This window comes from Opisthocomus hoazin, chromosome 12 (genome assembly GCF_030867145.1).
Source record: "Opisthocomus hoazin isolate bOpiHoa1 chromosome 12, bOpiHoa1.hap1, whole genome shotgun sequence".
Taxonomy (NCBI): Eukaryota; Metazoa; Chordata; class Aves; order Opisthocomiformes; family Opisthocomidae; genus Opisthocomus; species Opisthocomus hoazin.
In genome coordinates this window covers 20269775-20288557 of record NC_134425.1, presented here as the reverse complement: position 1 = coordinate 20288557, position 18783 = coordinate 20269775, and the positions used below count along the sequence as shown (strand labels likewise).

The 18783-nt window shown below is 39.1% G+C and overlaps 1 protein-coding gene across 5 annotated transcripts in view; it reads left to right on the top strand.

Annotated features, from left to right (window-relative positions):
• The window catches only part of CYLD (CYLD lysine 63 deubiquitinase), a 29138-nt gene extending 11123 nt beyond the window's left edge, over positions 1 to 18015 (top strand). For 3 of the 5 annotated variants that reach the window (XM_075434241.1, XM_075434238.1, XM_075434239.1), the window contains exons 7-17: positions 501 to 877; positions 2340 to 2505; positions 3306 to 3447; positions 3992 to 4114; positions 5420 to 5511; positions 6448 to 6514; positions 8500 to 8632; positions 9253 to 9361; positions 10467 to 10585; positions 11257 to 11473; positions 12939 to 18015. In XM_075434241.1, the coding sequence (XP_075290356.1) occupies positions 501 to 877; positions 2340 to 2505; positions 3306 to 3447; positions 3992 to 4114; positions 5420 to 5511; positions 6448 to 6514; positions 8500 to 8632; positions 9253 to 9361; positions 10467 to 10585; positions 11257 to 11473; positions 12939 to 13123 (1730 nt within the window). In that variant the 3' untranslated portion in view covers positions 13124 to 18015. The other 2 variants (XM_075434240.1, XM_075434242.1) reach the window with 2 other exon arrangements.
• Positions 18016 to 18783: the final 768 nt, after the last annotated feature.

Below are 18783 nucleotides of genomic sequence, written 5' to 3'. Positions count from 1 at the left end.
GAGAATAAACACTTTTCCATTTGCAAATCATGTCTGCAAACAATTACTCATCTCTCTATAAGCTGTGAAGCAAATCCTTTCCTCAGTCACACTGACCAATGAGTTCTTCCTAATTTTGCCCACTACAGTCATAATTCCTGGGGCTGTTAACTTGTATTCGAAGAAAAATTCCAGTGTGGGGGTAAAAAAAGAAAAAGTTTTCAGTCTAAACCTTCACGTAGTTTCTGGCTAACATCACTTTTCTCTGTGCTGTTGGTTGTGGTAAAAGTGGCAGGGCTACACCAGTGTCTCCTCAGCCAGTTCTTTCCTCTCCAGTGTTGCCAAGCGACAGACATATTCCTACATGTCCCAGCTGTTAGTGCTTCCCATACAGGACACCCACTAAATCAGATGTGGTTGCAGATACCCTTCATTGGTTTGATAGCTAAGTCTTTGCTTTTTTAAGGTGGGTGAAACCCCCCCCCCAACATCTACTAACATCTCGGTTTTGATTTTAACAGTTGCTGAAGACCCTGCAAAATCACTTACTGATTCATCTGGGTTTGGGCATTCTTCACCACCTCTGCAGCCACCTTTAACAAACTCCATGTCGACAGAAAACAGATTTCACTCCCTCCCTTTTAGCTTGACAAAAGCATCGAGTACTAATGGTACTATTGGACATAGTCCACTCTCTTTATCTGTTCAGTCCGTCATTGGTGATGTAAATACTACGGCTAATCAGGATAGTCCATCAACAGTAGGCCCAGTTGGGAACTCACACGGTCTTGAAGCAGGTTCCTTGGCTGAAGTTAAAGAAAATCCTCCTTTCTATGGAGTAATCCGCTGGATTGGCCAACCCCCTGGAGTAAATGAAGTATTAGCTGGACTGGAACTGGTAAATATACGTTGTAGTTCGTATTGATACTAATTACATGTTTCTAGTTTTGTTCCTGAGAGTTGGTGCCTGTATACTTTGCAAAAGCAGTCAGTCTGGAGAAATTTGTCCACACGGGCTGTCATGTGATCTCCTTATAGCTAAATTCTTAGATGAGCTCTGACTTATGTGGCTGCCCTAGACCTTACTCTGTTAATAGGTGCTGAGATGTCTTTGTGCCACCATGGGTAATTGAATTTGTAGGACTGGTCACTTACTTTAAAGGAGTGCCCTTTGCTTACGTCAGGGAGATTTTAATTGAAAAAGGCTGACTGTTTTAAAGGTTCTTTGAAGTGCAGACTTACATAAAATGCCCTGACTGTAAGAGTCTTTACTGAATATACATTTCTTTGTTTTTTGCGTACCAGTGAACAGACAGAGTCAGGGTTACAACTCTCGGTGATAAGACTGGCTTTGCTAATCGGTGGTAGTGATACTGTTGATTTGACAGCCATGTGCTTTATGTGTTCCTGTGGGCCCTTTGCAAATTCACAGTTGCTGCAAATATGAATTGCTGTTACGCACTGAGATTTACTGTGTGACAGCTGCTGCTAAGGTTGTGATTGGCTATCAGTTAATGTGTACGCAATTAGAGAGATGGGGGTCTTTATTTTGGGATAACGTTCATTAAAATTTCACATAAGGCAGCGTACAATTACGTAAAACAACAAACATCTTTAGCAAAATAGGTGAGAATGAAACTGGAATTTCAGCTGTTACAAAAAATCCTGATGCTTGTGGGTTTTTTGGGTGAAGCTCATGCTGTAGTTTGCCACAGGTGTTCTGAGACTGCATTCTAGGATGCCTTGTGTTAAACTGGGCTCTCGGGCTTGCCTGTCATGCATTGCTGCATTAAAACCCAGCAATTGTTAGTAAGCAGACAATATACCTTAAATTGTGTTATCAAAGATAAATAATGATAGCTGGTTGTTTTTCATACCTAGTTTGTGTTCTCTTTCCTTGATGTACATTTTGCGTGTTCTGAAGCAGGTATTTTTCTTGTTCAGGCCACAGTCACACTGGAAGTATTCACACTATCCAATGCTTAGTGGGAAATGTGTGCTCTTTCTAACTGCAGAAGGCATTTGGAGTGAGTAGCTAGCTTAGTGAAGTTCCTAATGTTGACTAGGTTTAATTCTCGCTCTCCTCTCCCACCTCCCCCAAGCTGCTTCTGATGGAATTTTTATTTTATTTTGGATGGGATGAAAGGTTAAGCATGAAGAAAAAAGTGTGACTCTTAGTTTTCTCAATAAATCCAGTTAAAGAACACCTCAGACGAAGCTTTGTATACTAAAATGCAGGTACATTGTATATCAAGCTTCAGAATACCTAAAGGGTGACTTGTGAGTAGCTATTTTATCAAATGTCTTACTGCAGAATTCTAGTATTAAGAAAAATAGTGAATTCTCACTTGAATTTTCAGGAAGATGAATGTGCAGGTTGTACAGACGGAACATTTAAAGGAACTCGATACTTCACTTGTGCGCCAAAGAAAGCTCTTTTTGTTAAACTCAAAAGCTGCAGGCCTGATTCCAGGTTTGCCTCGCTACAGCCTGTTTCCAACCAGATTGAACGCTGCAACTCTCTAGGTACTGACCTTCTGCTTATTTATCAGCTGGGGACTGACCTGGGTTTTGGTTTCATTTATTCCTGCAATATGTTCTTTGTATTGGGCAGTTGAAAATCTGTACAGGTCTTACTTAGATTAATGAATAGAAGATCAGTCTGTACAGAACATAACACTTCTATGGATTACTCTTTTATGCTTTAAAACAAGAAAATGTTCCTATATTTAAAGAAATTCCATAAAATTAAGGGATTTTTTGTTATGCTGTACACTTTTTACTTTAGAAGATGAAAAGCAATCTTCCTGAAAATGGTATTTGCAGCTCCAGCAATATGTGATTGATTGCATTATCAGAAATACAATTTTCCTATAATGTCAGATTATTTTTTTGTAAATATTAACGTAGAAAAGAATATATTTTTATGGTGAAAGGTAGTGCTGAAAAGCTCAATTTTTTTTCTAATTCAAATATTTTAAGATTTCTTCGGTGATGTATTGCCTGGGACAACAGCAAATGTCTGAAACTTATAAGATAGTGTGAACAGGGCATTTATAATGAGAAGAGAACTTCATTCCTACTGGATGAAGTTAATTCAGTGCTGCAGGCTTTCTGAAGCACTCTAATGTGCGTTGTCAGTGGAATGCAAGGCCTTGTTCACTCTCTGGAAGACAGTGAGTCTCAGCTATAATAAAATGCTATTCTAGTCCAGAGAAGTAATGCTTACACTAAGGCAGCAGCTTAGCTATAAAACATTAATAGGAAAATCTCAAGGGGAATAAAATTTGAGGCTTTAAAGTGTCTTTTGATAAAAAAAATTTCAGCCTTTGGAGGTTACTTAAGTGAAGTGGTAGAAGAAAACACTCCTCCAAAAATGGAAAAAGAAGGTTTAGAGACAATGATTGGAAAGAAGAAAGGTATCCAGGGTCATTACAACTCCTGTTACTTAGACTCCACCTTATTCTGGTAAGTTCATAATTTGTATAGTGGCATCCCATGCTAGAAATGCAGATCTTTGTTGTAATGACTGTCTGTGTGTATTACTGTGCGGGTTACGAAGTCGTGCGCTGCAAGCTGTGACACATTACTGTGCTCTTTCAATCTGAACAACTTCTGCAGCTTTGGTGCCCAACATGAAGTGCGAATCATGTGCAAATTGTACTGGCCCTTACGTATCTATACTGTTTTTGACTGTAAATGGTTGAAGGATGAAAGAGTACACAGGCCGGGGGTGGAGCGAGGGAAATATCTCTGAACTCACTTGTTTGCAGAATCCTGCCTTGGCAACTGGTTTTGTACTCTGCTGCAGAAAGGATACTGGGTTAGAGTGGACTTTTTTACTATTTAGTACAGCTGTGTTGTTCTCTGTCCGTAATTATCTCTTTTTGAGTTTGTTTAGTTCTCTAATTCTTCCTGTGGCTTTGCTTGGTTTGTCTCATGTTGCTTAGGCATCTGAATGGTTGCATCTTGCAGTATTGAAACAACTTTCCTGTTCTTTTTTTCTTTGTAGCCTGTTTTCTTTTAGCTCTGTTTTGGACACTGTGTTACTGAGACCTAAAGAAAAGAATGACGTAGAGTATTATAGTGAGACTCAAGACCTGTTGCGGACAGAGATTGTGAATCCTTTGAGAATGTAAGTATAAAGACATGCACTGGTCTCTGGTCCAATATAAATTTTATACTAGATCTGCTGTGTATGTGTTCCTATTGCAAAACTGAAACGTTTGGCCAGCTGCTGCTGCCAGTCTGTCTGTTTATTTTTTTGAGTATGTTACTTGTTCTTCATGGTAAATTTAATCAGTGCTAACTGGAAATAGTTATTTATTGTTCAGTGATAAAATATTTTCACTAGTCTGTATTGAGAAATGTGGTCAGCATAAAGCTGTTGTAAAATTTGTATAGGTATGAATACAAAAGCATTGACAGATACAAGTTGTGTTTGTTCACAGTATTTGTATTTACATGTTTTTAATGCGGTGAAGGTGTTTGGGTTATCTTATGTGGCGTTTCACAGTTTGATAGATTTGGTGAGGCTTTAAAAGTTTCATTAATGTTTACGTGTGGTCTTCAAGTGGTCAAAATACTTTTATTAAAAGAACATAAGTTTTGTAATTTCTTAGGCACAATGAACAAAGGAAATATGGCAAAAATCTGCATGAAAAGTTTTTGTCTTTAGCTTAGTGGCTTTTTTAGACATGTAAATAATGCAGTTGTAGTTCTGAAATTCTGTGGGCTGTCACTGAACAATTTATCACAAAGTTTTATGTTTGATTCCTGGAATAAAATGATGGCTTCTGAACCCTTGTTCTTGGAAGGGTGTGTGTACTTTGCCTGGTGTGTTCCAGGGTTCTGTGGTGTAGGTAGTAGGATACATACCAAGCAGCAAAAATCTCAAATGGCTGAGACGACAAAGCCTTACTTTTCCTACCTTTCCACCACCCTTAGAACTTTCTTTGCACTTTTTTGTAAAGTTTTAGAGGAAAAGATTGAATGCTCAAAACTTCAGCTTCTTAGGTCAGCAATACAGTTCTGTATCTTTTTCTCAAATATTGAAATTTTTTTTTATTAACAACTCCCACAGTGCTGCTGTTATGTGACATTCTGAAAATGATGTATTAAGCAGTGCAAATTAGAGTGAAAACAAATCAAAAGTAATTGACTGACAAATCAGAAAACAGTTATCCTCCTAAGTTAATGTTTAAAAAGAGCTCTGAAAGATTATGCAAGAACATTGAGCACTGAGCTAAATTTATACTGCATTAACAAACTGGAAGTCAGATTGTATATGAGGAGTCAGTACATAGTTTTGAAGAAATACTGTACACGCTTAAAGAAGGATCTGAGAGCCTGTATTTTGGCATGTAAGAGGTGGGTTTTTTTCTGCTTCTCTGACTTGATCACAAACTAGCTAATAGCTTATTAAACCCATTTATCTTAGATATGGATATGTATGTGCTACAAAAATAATGAAACTGAGGAAAATACTTGAAAAAGTTGAGGCTGCATCAGGATTCACTTCAGAGGAAAAAGGTAACTGGGGAGGTTTTCCTTTCTTTGAGATTTGTAAGATTCGTAACATGAAAGAACTGAAATACCTTGCTATATACCAGAACTGTGCCCATGTTACTCCCTTCAAGCAGTTAGGGGAGATCTGGGACTCTTCCTGAGAGATGAAGACTGTGATACAGCTGGGGTCTCTGTCCTCTTTCACAATGTCACTTTTGGTCCCTGAGGAATACTCTTTTCACTACAACATTTTATTGTCACAATGGTTATGTAGTATTTTAAGAAATAAAATGTGTAAATCATGTTAGAAAATCAATTCCCAACCTTTTGATCTTCTGATGCATGTAGTGATTAATTAGCATTGTATTATGTAGCCATTTCATTTTTGTTTGGGAGGACACTACTTGCTTTGTAAATGCTAGATACTGGAAACCAATATTTATTGCAGTCAGTGGCAGGAAGAGAAATACACCAGAAAACTCTCAGTGTTGGGGGAGAACAGACTTCTGGGAAGCTAGTGTTAGCTGCATGCTTGATTAGAGAACTTTGTGCTATTGTGTGGTTTTTATGTAAGTGTTACTGTCACTACTCCTCACTGCTTCTCTGCAGTTTCACTGTTTTCTTTTAAAAGCTTTTATTTCTCCTGAAAAAAAATTTGTGTGGTGCCAAATGATTCCTCTGAAATACAGGGCATCTTTTTGATCTTTACTGGAAAGCTTTGTTACCCTGTTGAGCCTGTGTCTTTTGTTAGGCCAGTTTGACGTGAAAAGAGTAAATAGAGGTTTGTATCATGGAAATGTTCATAGTTTGTTATAACCTTATTGTGTTAATAAAGCTATAAAAATGAACCTTTAACTTTTTTCCTAGTAAAGTTTTGAAAACTTTGATTTAAAATCAGTCTTGAATAATGTATCTGGTTTTGCATACTAACAAGACTTTTTTTTTTTTTGTCCCCTCCAGATCCAGAAGAATTTCTGAATATTTTATTTCACCATATTCTAAGAGTTGAGCCACTGCTGAAAATAAGGTGAATCTTCTCTCTTTGTTGAACTCATCTATTTGTAGCGGCTGATGAGGAGAGAGTGTCTGCTGCCTTTCAAATTGACATAGCTCTTAGAGCACCTTTGAGTTGTGATTCTTATTTCTAGTAAGATTAGAATTTGTCAGTTTGACACTATTTCCTACCTTTTTTGGTAAGTGGGTGTTGCCCCACTGGTCTCTTGTTGGAAAAGCTCATGAACATAGTTTCATGAGAACTGGGCAAAGATCCCCTGTCCTCATGCTGCCTGCTGGAGAGCCTTCCTGCCTGTCTGCAGTGCTGCCGGAGGGCTGCTGTGAGTGGGCCCTGCGGCACCTCTTCATGTGGCTGCGCTATGCAGAGATACGGGCACTAGGACACCATAACTAGAGCAGCCGTGTGCGGTATGCTGTGGTTCGCTGCACAGATGCCATCTGAGTATCCTGAGGCTATCCTCTGTGGCAGTTCTGTAGGGAAGTACTGAAGAAGTTCGAAGGATTAGAGATCAAGGCATATCATGGCTTTGGAACTGTGTTCCTGCTTCTGCCTAGACAGAGATCTATGTTTGTAATCTACTGTTAGGTTAAACCTGCCCCCTCCCGAACCAAAACACAATGACTAGTAACTTCAAGCATCTATTTGGTCTATATAGAAAAGTGTTTAGAGAGTAGCTTGCCATTTTAAGACCCTCACAGCTGTTGCTACTGCGTCTCTTCAGTTCTGTGAAATATGAAGTGCCGAGAAGCCCCTGTGGCTTATGTATTCTTCTGGTTAAACAGCTGGGGTACAATACTATAATTATATTAATAGTATTTATTATTATAATTAGAATAATGAAACGGGTCCTACCTAACTTTTTTCATGTGCTGTTAGAGGCTAGTTACTCCTATATGCTTTTTCTCCATGGTAGCAATATCAGTTTCTTCAATGTGAACGCAGTCTTTTATGTCCTTCCAGAGTAGGTTGACCTACTCATCTGAAGCTCTCTTCTCAAATATCTCAGATTTATGTTTATGCAACACAAATATTACCTGAAAATATCAGTACTTAATTTTGACTTTGTTTTGAAACATCTGACCTCACATTCTACTTAAATGGGTAGCTTAATCCTTTGACCCCTCTCCCTATCCGCATAATACTGTGTTGTGGTTTTGTGGTTCTTAGTTTTCAGTGTTTTGGGGGAGTTAGTTTGTGGTGTGTGTTTGTGTGATGCGTTTTTTTGCTTCTCTTGCTCTCTTTTTTTGCCTTTTTTTTTTTTTTTTTTTTTTTTTTTTTTTTGAGAGGATGAAGACGTTTATCCAGACCCCTTACTATGACTAGCATTGACAGCTGATAGCCTGCCGCCTTAATGTTTGCCTACATGTGGAAGGCTACTTAACAGTTAGAGCTGGAGCGCCCTTAAATAGGGATTATCCTTATGGAGAGTTCCTTTTAACTAAACTGCAAGTCTAGCAGCACTAGCCATCTGTGCGAGACTTCTGCTGTAGGAAGCAGTGTAAATACCTCCCTGATTAGAAGGAAATGTTTCATTAAACCCAGTCTTTTTTTGCTTTTTTAACTCCTGATTGGGAATATCATACCGAAGAGAATTATTGTTGTTCCTTTTGACGTTTTATTACTGAAACTCTCACTTGTCTTTCCAATGAAAGCTGCTATGGTGTGTTGGAGTTTTTGATGCGTATGGTTAGGAAGTATTTCTCAGCTGGTAGTTCATTCATGCATAGCGATATGTTTTTAAATCATACCTGAAACTTATACTGCTTTTGTTTCTTAATTAAGTTTTTCTAAAAGCAGTCCACAGTTGCTTGCCTGTGATCTAAGGCATTTTGTTGGTGGGCGTTTGGTTTTTTTTCCCTAAAAAAAAAAAAGGCACAATATATTTCAATGCAGAGAGAATGTTGTATAGACTATTTTGTGGTAGATGTTATTTTCCTAGTAAAATGCAGTCATCATTACATAAAGCTTCAGAGTCTGTTTTTTAAATCTGTTTTTAGATCAGCAGGTCAGAAAGTACAAGACTGTTACTTCTATCAAATTTTTATGGACAAAAATGAGAAAGTTGGCGTCCCAACAATTCAGCAGTTACTAGAGTGGTCGTTCATCAACAGCAACTTGAAGTTTGCAGAGGTTGGTGCTGCTGCTGCTTTGTTAGAAGCAACGATACCTAGATACTCGCCCGTTCTGCAATGGGACAACTGTAGGATTTGGTGCAGAACCAAAATGTGGACATGCTGGAAGTGGGAGTACTAGTGCAGTGGTACAGGTTGCCTACATTACAGAAGTATGTAAAGCTGACTTAATGACATGTATCCTTTGGCTGGACAGACGAAAGTAATTTAGGCAAAGAATTACTGAAAGAAAACGTCTTGGTTAGTGCCAGTAAGTTGTCTTGACGACCAGTATTTCGAGATACCTCTGTTTGTGAAAAGCTTTACAAAGGGAAGATTCCGCATTCCCTTCCCTGGATGGGGGAGTGTAGTCCAGTATATTTAATATCATACCTGAGCATGACTGAGACTTACGACATTTGACATTTGATTTAGATGCCACTTTCCTGGTTTTTTTTTTTTAGCTGTTGTTTCTCTCAAAGGCTTAATTTTGGATTGTTTACTGTCTTGTTAATTCTGAAGTTAATGGGCTGCAAGTTTAAATAATACGAATATGTTCACAGCATTAGAAATATGTCTCTAAACCTAGATAATAACCTATTTTAAGCTCATTACATTACATTTTGGCATTTTACCTAGGCACCCTCTTGCCTGATCATCCAGATGCCTCGGTTTGGAAAAGACTTCAAAATGTTCAACAAAATTTTTCCATCCTTGGAATTAAATATAACAGACTTACTTGAAGATAGTAAGTATACAACATTGTGTTGTGTAATAAGAGAGTTGTTGAGAGTGACTAACAGTGAGATTAAGTACTCCTGGTAGTTCTGTTTTTTGTTTTTATTAAATATTTAACAAAGTAGTGTGAGATGCTCAGGCTGAGGAGAAAGGAAAGTTTACTGGCTAGAATGCTTTTTTGTCTCATGTCAAAAGCTATAATTCAGAAGAATGTATAGAATATAACTTGATTATGTTTATTTAATTCTTGGGTATCTGTACAACTAAACTTATTATTTCAAGACAGTGTTGTTAAAATTGAGTTACTGGCAGCAAAACAATTCATTAATGTGGCAGGTAGAAAATCTTAAAAGGTAAGTGTAGCACCAAGATAGGTTAACAGGTATTTACAGTGTTGACTACGTTTCATTAGTCTTCATTAGTTTGTGCTGCTGCTTGCTTTTAAGCTTTTTGTCATTAGTTTATCAAACTAGGAGAGAACCCGAGATCGGTATGTAAGACTGCAGCATGTAGTGATGGTGCATTTTTCAACTTTAAATCTATCGCTTTTTTGTGACCTAAATTTCTGACATTTGTCATCCCCCAGAATTTTTCATTGCATTACCTGAGAAAAGACATCTAGTTTTAAATTTGAGATAAGAATTAATAAAACTGCTAAAATTTGTTAGAATAATAAGCTCTGAAACCATCATGGCCTTTTCTTTCACTGTCATGGCCATTGCTTTTTTTTTCCTGGTGTTGACAGACATGGGGCTAAGCTAGCTGTACCAATACAATAGAGAGAACTAACTTGATGTAAAAGTCTTTTTTTACTTGTTCATGCAGTTAAAACTTATTTTTATTATCTTCTGTTTTGTAGCTTACCACTCTGAACCTTTTTCTCTTGTTCCACATTATGCCAAAGGAGGAAGTTAAATACAGTGGTACATTTCTGCTTTGATTGGCAATCTGGTTTTAGCTTTTTTAATGTGGTGCTTTTCTCCATTTAAAGTAGTAATCCTCCCTCCTTTCCATACCCCCATCTAAAAAAAACCAAAACCAAAAACAACAACAACAAAAAAACACCAAAAAAAGCCTTCCAGAATTGGAGACTAATACCTTCTTTAAAAATGCAGCTCCCAGGCAGTGCCGTATATGCGGAGGGCTTGCTATGTACGAGTGTAGAGAGTGTTACGAAGATACTGACATTTCTGCTGGGAAAATCAAACAGTTCTGCAAAACCTGCAATACACAAGTAAGTTGTTAATGTTATTCTCCATGGGTTTAACCCCTATGGTACATGCTGTAATAATCGACAGAAAAGTTTAGAGTGTAGTGAGACTTTCTCACCAGCACTAGTGTAGCTGCGCCCACCGAGGTAAGTGTAGCCTGCGGTGACAAATCGGGAGCTCCGCTTGCTTGACTCTGCAATGTACTCTTCAACAGTTTCTTACTGAAAACACAGCAGCTGCCAAATCCAGGACTGAATATGGTGGAGAAGTAGTAATCGTGGGCAGCTTTGAATCTGTTTCCTGCCACCTGCTTAAAAATCCTGATTTTACATACATGATACCTTGTTTGAATTGATAAATTCGTGACATAGCAACATTTAATTTTGAGAGCTGTTTGGTAACTTGTGTGACGCTGTCATAGGCACGGCTTGTTTTCGAGTCTGAGCGTAGTATAAAATTGTTGCATTAAATCTGTTTTCCCTTCTAACCTTAGATTTGAACTTTCTGGGCAATATTGAGCTACACTGGTGGGGAAAAATAGAAGAAACGTTTAGTCAGCTACTGTTATTGCAGTTCCTTCTCTAGTGCCATTAATCTTCAGTTCAGCAGTAGTGTTCTTTTAGCTTTGTCTGCCACTGGAACAAATAATCTTATGGGGTGTTTTTTGTCTTCTGAAATATCACTTCAATTGTAGGTTCATCTTCATCCCAAGAGACAGAGTCATAAATTCAATCCATTGTCACTACCTAAAGATCTGCCAGACTGGGACTGGCGACATGGCTGCATCCCGTACCAGAAGATGGAGTTGTTTGCTGTTCTCTGCATAGAAACAAGCCACTATGTAGCTTTTGTTAAATACGGGAGGGATGACTCTGCCTGGCTTTTCTTTGACAGCATGGCAGATCGGGACGGTAGATCTTTTATTTATTCTTACTAATTTTCTCTTAATTTTTTTACATGTATTACTATTTTAAATTTCAGTGCCTATTTCTTAATATTTTGGGGATATTGATATCATTTAACTTGAAGTACTTGATGCTGGAACACTAATCTTGACCCAGCCTTACCCTGAGTGCATTGATTTCATAGAATTGCGTAATCTGAATTTCAACTAGACTGGCTGCCTTAGTAAGTAGATGGTACAGAAGTAACTACAGAAGTTTTCTAGCCGGACTCCTTAGACATTTTTCTATACTTTGCAAGTTTAGCAGAGCAAATTCATTTTAAATAATCAACTGCAGGCATGTGTGCTTGCAGACTATATTTAAATGGATGTGCACAATTATCAGGTAGTATGCAAATATTTTTATTGCTTTTCCTTAAATGACTTAGTGCAGGTGTCTTTAGAATCAAATAGTCACGCGTTACAACATCTATACAGTTCCATTGAATCTCTTTAGAGTTATCAGTGACAAAACGTTGCTCTGTAATAATACAAATGTCAGTAGAACAGGTGCTCTCTTAAATACTGCTCCATTAAATAGGGTTTAAAAGAGGACTGTTCAGTTTTATGTCTGAGAAAAACAGTAATAGACACAAGTATCAGAGTCATCGCAACAGTTCTTTGCACAAAGAATTCTTGAACCCCTGTGTTACAGTGTGATTTAGGGGTGGGGGAGAAGAATCTTTCCTCCTGTTGAAAATGAAATTGCTGCAGGATTAAAGTATCTTTCTTGTAACAACCAGAAGGCAGTCAAGCTTTGTTTCAAAGTGCTTGAAATGTGTATGACTGAAGTCTGTGAAGAACCACTTTATTTCAGGAATGTAGATTACATGAGATACTCGCTGGATGATCCTGCTGATCTTAGGGGGTTTTGCATCACAAATATTTTTCTTCAGCTGGTGCTATAAGCCAAAAATGTCCGCTGGGGAGCAGTGTCATGGATGGCTGTACTCGTGTTGTTTGAATTTGCTCATTTTTACATGGGAAATGGCCAGGAACAATCTCTGCCTTAGTCTTGCAAGTCAGGTACAGATACTCATGGTTTAGAAATTCATAAGCCATTACCAGTTGTCATGTTACTAACAAATGCGGTAGCATTTGAGGTGGAGTAAGTATTCACGTCACTCCCCTAAAGTCGTACAGAATCTTTAGTGTTAACAAAACCACAAAGATCTCCTTCTGGTGGGGGGTGTTGTGTGGGTGTTTGTTAGTAATGCTACAAGATACTTTGACACCAGTTGTGATTTTTATTGAATGATACACTTTACACGTAAGTTTACCCTGCAGTAGTCCAGAATAGCATGTTTAGGTTTTTTTTTCAGAAGGCATTTTCAAGAACTGGTGATGCTGTTGTAATTAAAGTACATTAGAAAGCATACATACATGTAGACACTATCCTAATCTGTTTCTTTTTCTTTCCTTACGGTTATAAGGAGGTCAGAATGGCTTTAATATTCCACAAGTTACCCCGTGTCCAGAAGTTGGTGAATACCTGAAGATGTCTCTAGAAGAATTACACTCACTGGATTCCAGAAAAATTCAAGGTTGTGCACGAAGACTGCTTTGTGATGCCTACATGTGCATGTATCAAAGTCCCACGATGAGTTTATACAAATGAACAATGTCCCGTGGGAAACTGAAGAAACAGTACAGAGTTATCTACTGTTGCATTTGCTGCATTTTTTGGTTAGTTTTAATGCAACCGTTGCTGGCAATGGATGCGATGACAAGGATGAAGCTGACGCTCAGAACAAAAGGATCACTGTTCCAAAAACCACGTGGAGTTCTGTAATTGAAGTATTTAAGCATTTTGCACTCTGGGAAGTGTGCTTGTGTGTGTTTGTTTTATAAACAAAGTTTAAGTGACGTTACTAAAACTTAAAGCTTTAAGTGCATTGATTATACACAGGCTCTTCTGCAATGTTAAAGGTGGGATTATATCAGGAGAAACCTCCTTAGTCCATTGAGAATGTAAAGATACACAGTGTTCTTGCTCAGTGCAGTTCTGTGGACCAAGGGTGATGATTCTCTTGTGTTTCTCTACCCTCCATGCCCACTACTTCTCCCCACTGTTGGTCTTTCTAGCACCGTAGATTCTCTCTCTTGAAGAGAGAGCAACTTCAGTTTCAGTAAGACAAATTTTAGAATGTTCATTGCATATTAATTCTGTTGTCTGTCTACTTTCACACATTTGCATCTTTTAAAATTAACATTCATCTAAAGATCTGAATTCCTATCTTGTGAAAATGAAGCACACAGATTTGATATCTGTTAACTTGCGATTTTTGGAGGGGGAAAAAGAGGAGGAGAAGAGGGTATTAAGGGGAAGCGTAATTGCTGAAATATAACATTAGCAATGAAAGTTAACAGATGTCTTTTTCTAGGTGTCTGTTTTTAAAGAAGCAAAGCAGTCTGGAACAGAACACCAACCATATACAAATGATTCGAGGACAAAACAATAGAATAGTGGATTGCCTCAGGGAATGTTACTGAAGTGGATTCTAGACCTTGGTAAAAAAAAACCCACTTTTCTACAGTACATTAAGCTACTACCTGCGAATATGTTATACATCCGACTCTTCATTTCAGAATGTTAAAAATCTCTGCCTGGAAAGATGAAACTATAAATAAAAGTAGATCAGAGTTTTACTGTATACCTAATGAAAACTAACTGGAAAAGCTGCAAAGCCTGTGCTGATGTAAAATATTATACTTTGAAGTCTGTTGGCTCCTGTTTGCAATGAAATACTGCTGGGTTAGTTGCTTTTTAGCTACTTCTGTCTACACTAACTAGCAAACATGCAACTATATATATGCAGTAAAATCTGGTTGTACAAATTGCATAAAGATGAGCTGAACATTTTCAACTCTTAAGATGTTTTATATGGAAAACTTCCTTCTTGGGATCAAGTCTATAGAAGATCACAAAATAAAACAGAGGAAAAGCCACTTTGAAAAAGGTGCTGTTTTAAAGACAGTGGAGACTGATCCCATATTGTAGACAATGTGGTTACTTTGTTCTTCACGGAAAAATGAAAATGTTTCTTTAGGACACACTTTACTACTGAACTGTACTAGAGAGAGATTTGAAAATTATGCTGGAAGGACTAATCTGTCTAAAGCAAGAGGTGCCGAGAGAGTTGATCTGTTCCATTAGCCGCTGCATGAAGTGTGCTCTAATTTTTCACTCTCAAGAGCAAGGAAGTTGTTAAAAGTGTCACTGTTGCTTTTGCCTCTAATGGTCTTGTAGCTTCCATGCTCCCTTGCCTTATTTATCTAGTCTGTGCTCCTTGGCAAAACTCTTATTTCTTCAGTTTCAGTACTACTTGAACTCTCTCTCCTGAAACATTTCAGTGAGGCTCTAGGTGACGGATTCTGTAGCAGTCTGTCAGTGGATGGGTTATTGTCCGTTGGCTTTTCCTTGGCTACCTACCGTCCTGCTCTGGGACAGCAGCTGCAGCTGCTCAGATGTGTTGATAAAGATGCCATAGGAGCATCTCATTGGCAGTGTAAGGTAAAGGGACTGGCTGATGGTCTCAGCTAGGCAGCTTGTATTTCTTAAAATGGGGGCTTGAGAGCACTTCCATAATCTGAACAGAAGGTAGGGTAGCCAGCCCTTGGCTGCACAGCTACAGCCTCCAGGTACCTCAGGTGATGCCTTTGGAGCGAGCTGTTCGCAAAGCAAAGGCAGGAGGGAGCTTCCCCCAAAAAAAAAAGGGCAATAACAGTACACCAGAGTCTCAACTTGCTCTTTACAAAGTTTAGTACCTTGTTGGATACCTTCATTACCCTAGCCCCATCATGACGCTCAGCCTGGAAGTGGTTGCAAGCGGTGCCCCTTCTGAACGAGGAGCAAACAGAGGCTTTACAGAACGAACAAGCACAAACCTACGTACCAATGAGACCAATTTGAATGTCTGGGGTCTTTCTCTTCCCTATCCCTAGATTACTTTCTAGTTTTCCCAATGCAGTAATGTTCATATGTCTTCTACTTGTGTCTTTCTCCCCTCCCCACTCTGCCATTCACATACATTACATGCTACCTAAAGTTAGAGTTACCGTACCTGTTCCTGCCTGAACTCAGCCAACAGCTGTGGAATTGTACCGCCAGAGGGGAGACTTGGCAACCATATTAAACTTTTCTAGATAAATAATCTTGCAGCAAAATATCCACTTTTCTTCACAAGTGCAAATATCCAGGAATCCCATATTTTCAAGATGCACATTCTATTAGCAGAAGTGAGTAAAAATAGCTGGGTGTAAATGCACTGCTTGGCCACTTGCCTCCAATCTTGTGGCCTTTGGAAATGGAAAAGAAGTGGTGTGAGCTCTTACAGTGGTACACGTAGAAAACGTACAGAAAAAGCTGAGGGAGTTTAAATGCATTGCTGTGCACGCTTCTTGATGACAAATACTGTTTCGAAATGCAGGCAGTGCTTTACAGCCTGCGTTTTGTACTACTGCAAAACAGTAAAAAGTTTTGCAAACAGCATAAGATTACATGGTTACTCTGTTGCTTATCAGTTAAGAGGACAGAGATGTCCTCTACAGCATAAAAAAAAGTGTTGGTTTTGACAAATCAGTTGTCTTTTTTTATCCAGAAAATACTGCTTTATGGTGTACTGCACTGGATTGGAGATAATCTGGCCATGTAAATGAAGTGTTACGGAAACTAACCCTAACTTTTATTTCCTTTCTCAGAAAGGAGCAGACAGACAGAAAAGTGGTTTCACTGTGAAAGGAGGTGTAAAATAACTTGTATACAAGGGTAAGAAACTGTTTTTAGCCTTCAGCATATATTGTAGGGGAATTGAGTAAGCTGTTTAGTACAAACAGCATGCATTTTAAAGCGTCTGCTGCTGTGAAATGTAATGCCCAAAGAGTCCGGTGACTAAGCACCCAACTCTTAGGTGTTTCATGCATTTGGGAACCTCCCAGTAAGTTCTCTCTTTATATGGTGAATGTGCCCATATATTAATAGCACTGAGATGACTGCTTCATGGTTTGGCTCTTAAATGTTGCTAACAATGGCTTAAACCTGTGAGTGGGAAAACACATAGAAAATAGGGTTCCTGACAGCCTGTAAAAATGTAGTTTCATAATACGTAAACTTCCATAGTTGGGGAGAAAAGCTGCACCCCTATACAGCCCTCAGTCCCTACTCTGCTAAGCATTTTTAGAGGGCTCAAATCAGTAGCCAATTGTACAAATCACTGTGCTGCTAAAGGCTTGTTGATTCTGAACATAGAGGGTAAAGTGAAAAGGTGTCGGTTAAAGGTGATGCCTTACGCATCGCTAAAATCAAACCAAACCCAGAGAAACCCCAGACCTGCAGGAAGCTGCAGCAGAATGCTTGTCTTTCGTGTGGGAGATAATTGGAGGAAAAAAGTAACAATATGTCTGTTCAGTTCTAATAGCTGTGATACTGGTTCTGTGCTCCTCAAAAATGTAGTACTACGTTTTCCTAAACAGCCTGTGAGATTTCTCTTTTAAGCAAGTCCTGTGTGTTACAGGAATTACTCATGATCGTAAATGGTTCATTTCAATGCACTTATTTTTCTTGTGCACTTTATATTCCACTGAATGGATGAGCTTGGTCACCATGATCCCTAACGATAGCCTGTTTAATACAACACCGAGGCACAACATGCTGCAAACCGGCATTTTATGGTTTCAGAACGGAGTTGGTGTAAAAACAGCCTGAAAGCTTTGTGTATTTTTACCACTGTAACAAAGCATGTTTTTATCTGTTATTGATGTTTTGCTAAATAAACATCCCATGTTTTGTGTACGAATAGTCTCTTAAACTTACAAAGGCTGTCTCCAAGACCGAGTTAGGGAAGCAAACCATTGTATCAGGTTGCCCTCAACGAGCCTTAACTCCTCCCCGCCCCATGTTAGAGCGGAATTAGCTGCTGCTGGAATGTACCATGTGCTCTTTCTATATTAATATTAATTAAAAATATTATTCGTATGGCTTGATTCATTTCTTTGCGGGTCTGGCGTTTTGGGAGTGTCACAAACAATAATGAACAGAGTGTTCAATTAGCTTGTTTTGTGTATTTATAGAAGGATTTCTTAATATAGGTATTTTTCATAGCCTTTCTTAATTTATAGAAAACTTAGGGATTGCTGTATCAAATCAAGTCTAAGTATACTACTTGTGTCTTACCAATTAGTACCTGGTACTGTTAACAGAAAACCAACAAAAAGATGCTAAAGGTAACTGTGGATTGCCTGTTGGCAAAAATGAATTTATTTTTAAATGCTTAGTACACTGCCTTACCGACCCTAGACGATCAGCTCCTCCTGGGATCATGCTGCGGCTTCAGTGCTGCTTCCATAGCTACCATTTATAAGACCTGCACATCAAGTTTGCACACTTCTCTGTCTAGGAAAAAACTGCCAGCCAGTATTTCTAGGTTTAATTTCTTTAATTTCCTGAGTATTGTAATAATAATAATGATGATGAAAAAGTCCTACCTGGGATTTCCTGCCTGTAAAAGGAATGCTGTCAATTTAAGTATTTTTAAAGTCTTTGTCTTATTGCAAATACTTAAACACTTGTAAAAATACTTTCAAAATATATTTTCAGGAAAATTGTTATCTACTTCTGCAGTTTAACGGGGTTTCTTGTTTGCTTTTTAAACTGAGTTTTTTCATTTGCAATAGGATTATTATTTGACTTTTTTAAAGCTAAGGCTGAGCCCTCCTGTGAGTCGCCGTGGGACAGCTGCTCAGAACATGCCCCTCACCGTTTTCCCCGCGGTACCCATCCACGTTCCCGCAGCGCTGCGCTTGGCTGTATTTGGCGTGTTCCGTCAGACGAGGGCAGTGCCTGTACCGGCTGGAAACGGCTCGCCTTTGGAAATGAGGGTTTGTGTCCATGTGTGGTCAGCCCGTTTTTATAGCGCTGCTGTTGAAACTACCTTGAGCTGAGGTAACGGGGGGCACACAACCCCCTCGCCGGCAGGCTGGCGGCGTGCGGAGGCCTCGCCCTCGGCCCCCTGCGCCGTCCCCAAGGGCCGAAGCGCGGCAGGCGGCGCGGTGTCCCCTTGGCACGGCACCCAGCCGGGGCTGGGCGAGGTGGCGTCCCGGCCTCGGCGCAGGCCCAGCCGCGCCGTGCGACGCTCTGCTAACGGAAACCTGGATCCAAAGGAAGCCGCTCTTTGAGCGACTGAGGCAGATACTACCTGGGAGATCTTGGGGCATTTCTAGAGCTTAGTGGAAGCTGATGAGAACTGTAAACAACGTGAATGCAGTAGTAATTTTTCAAAC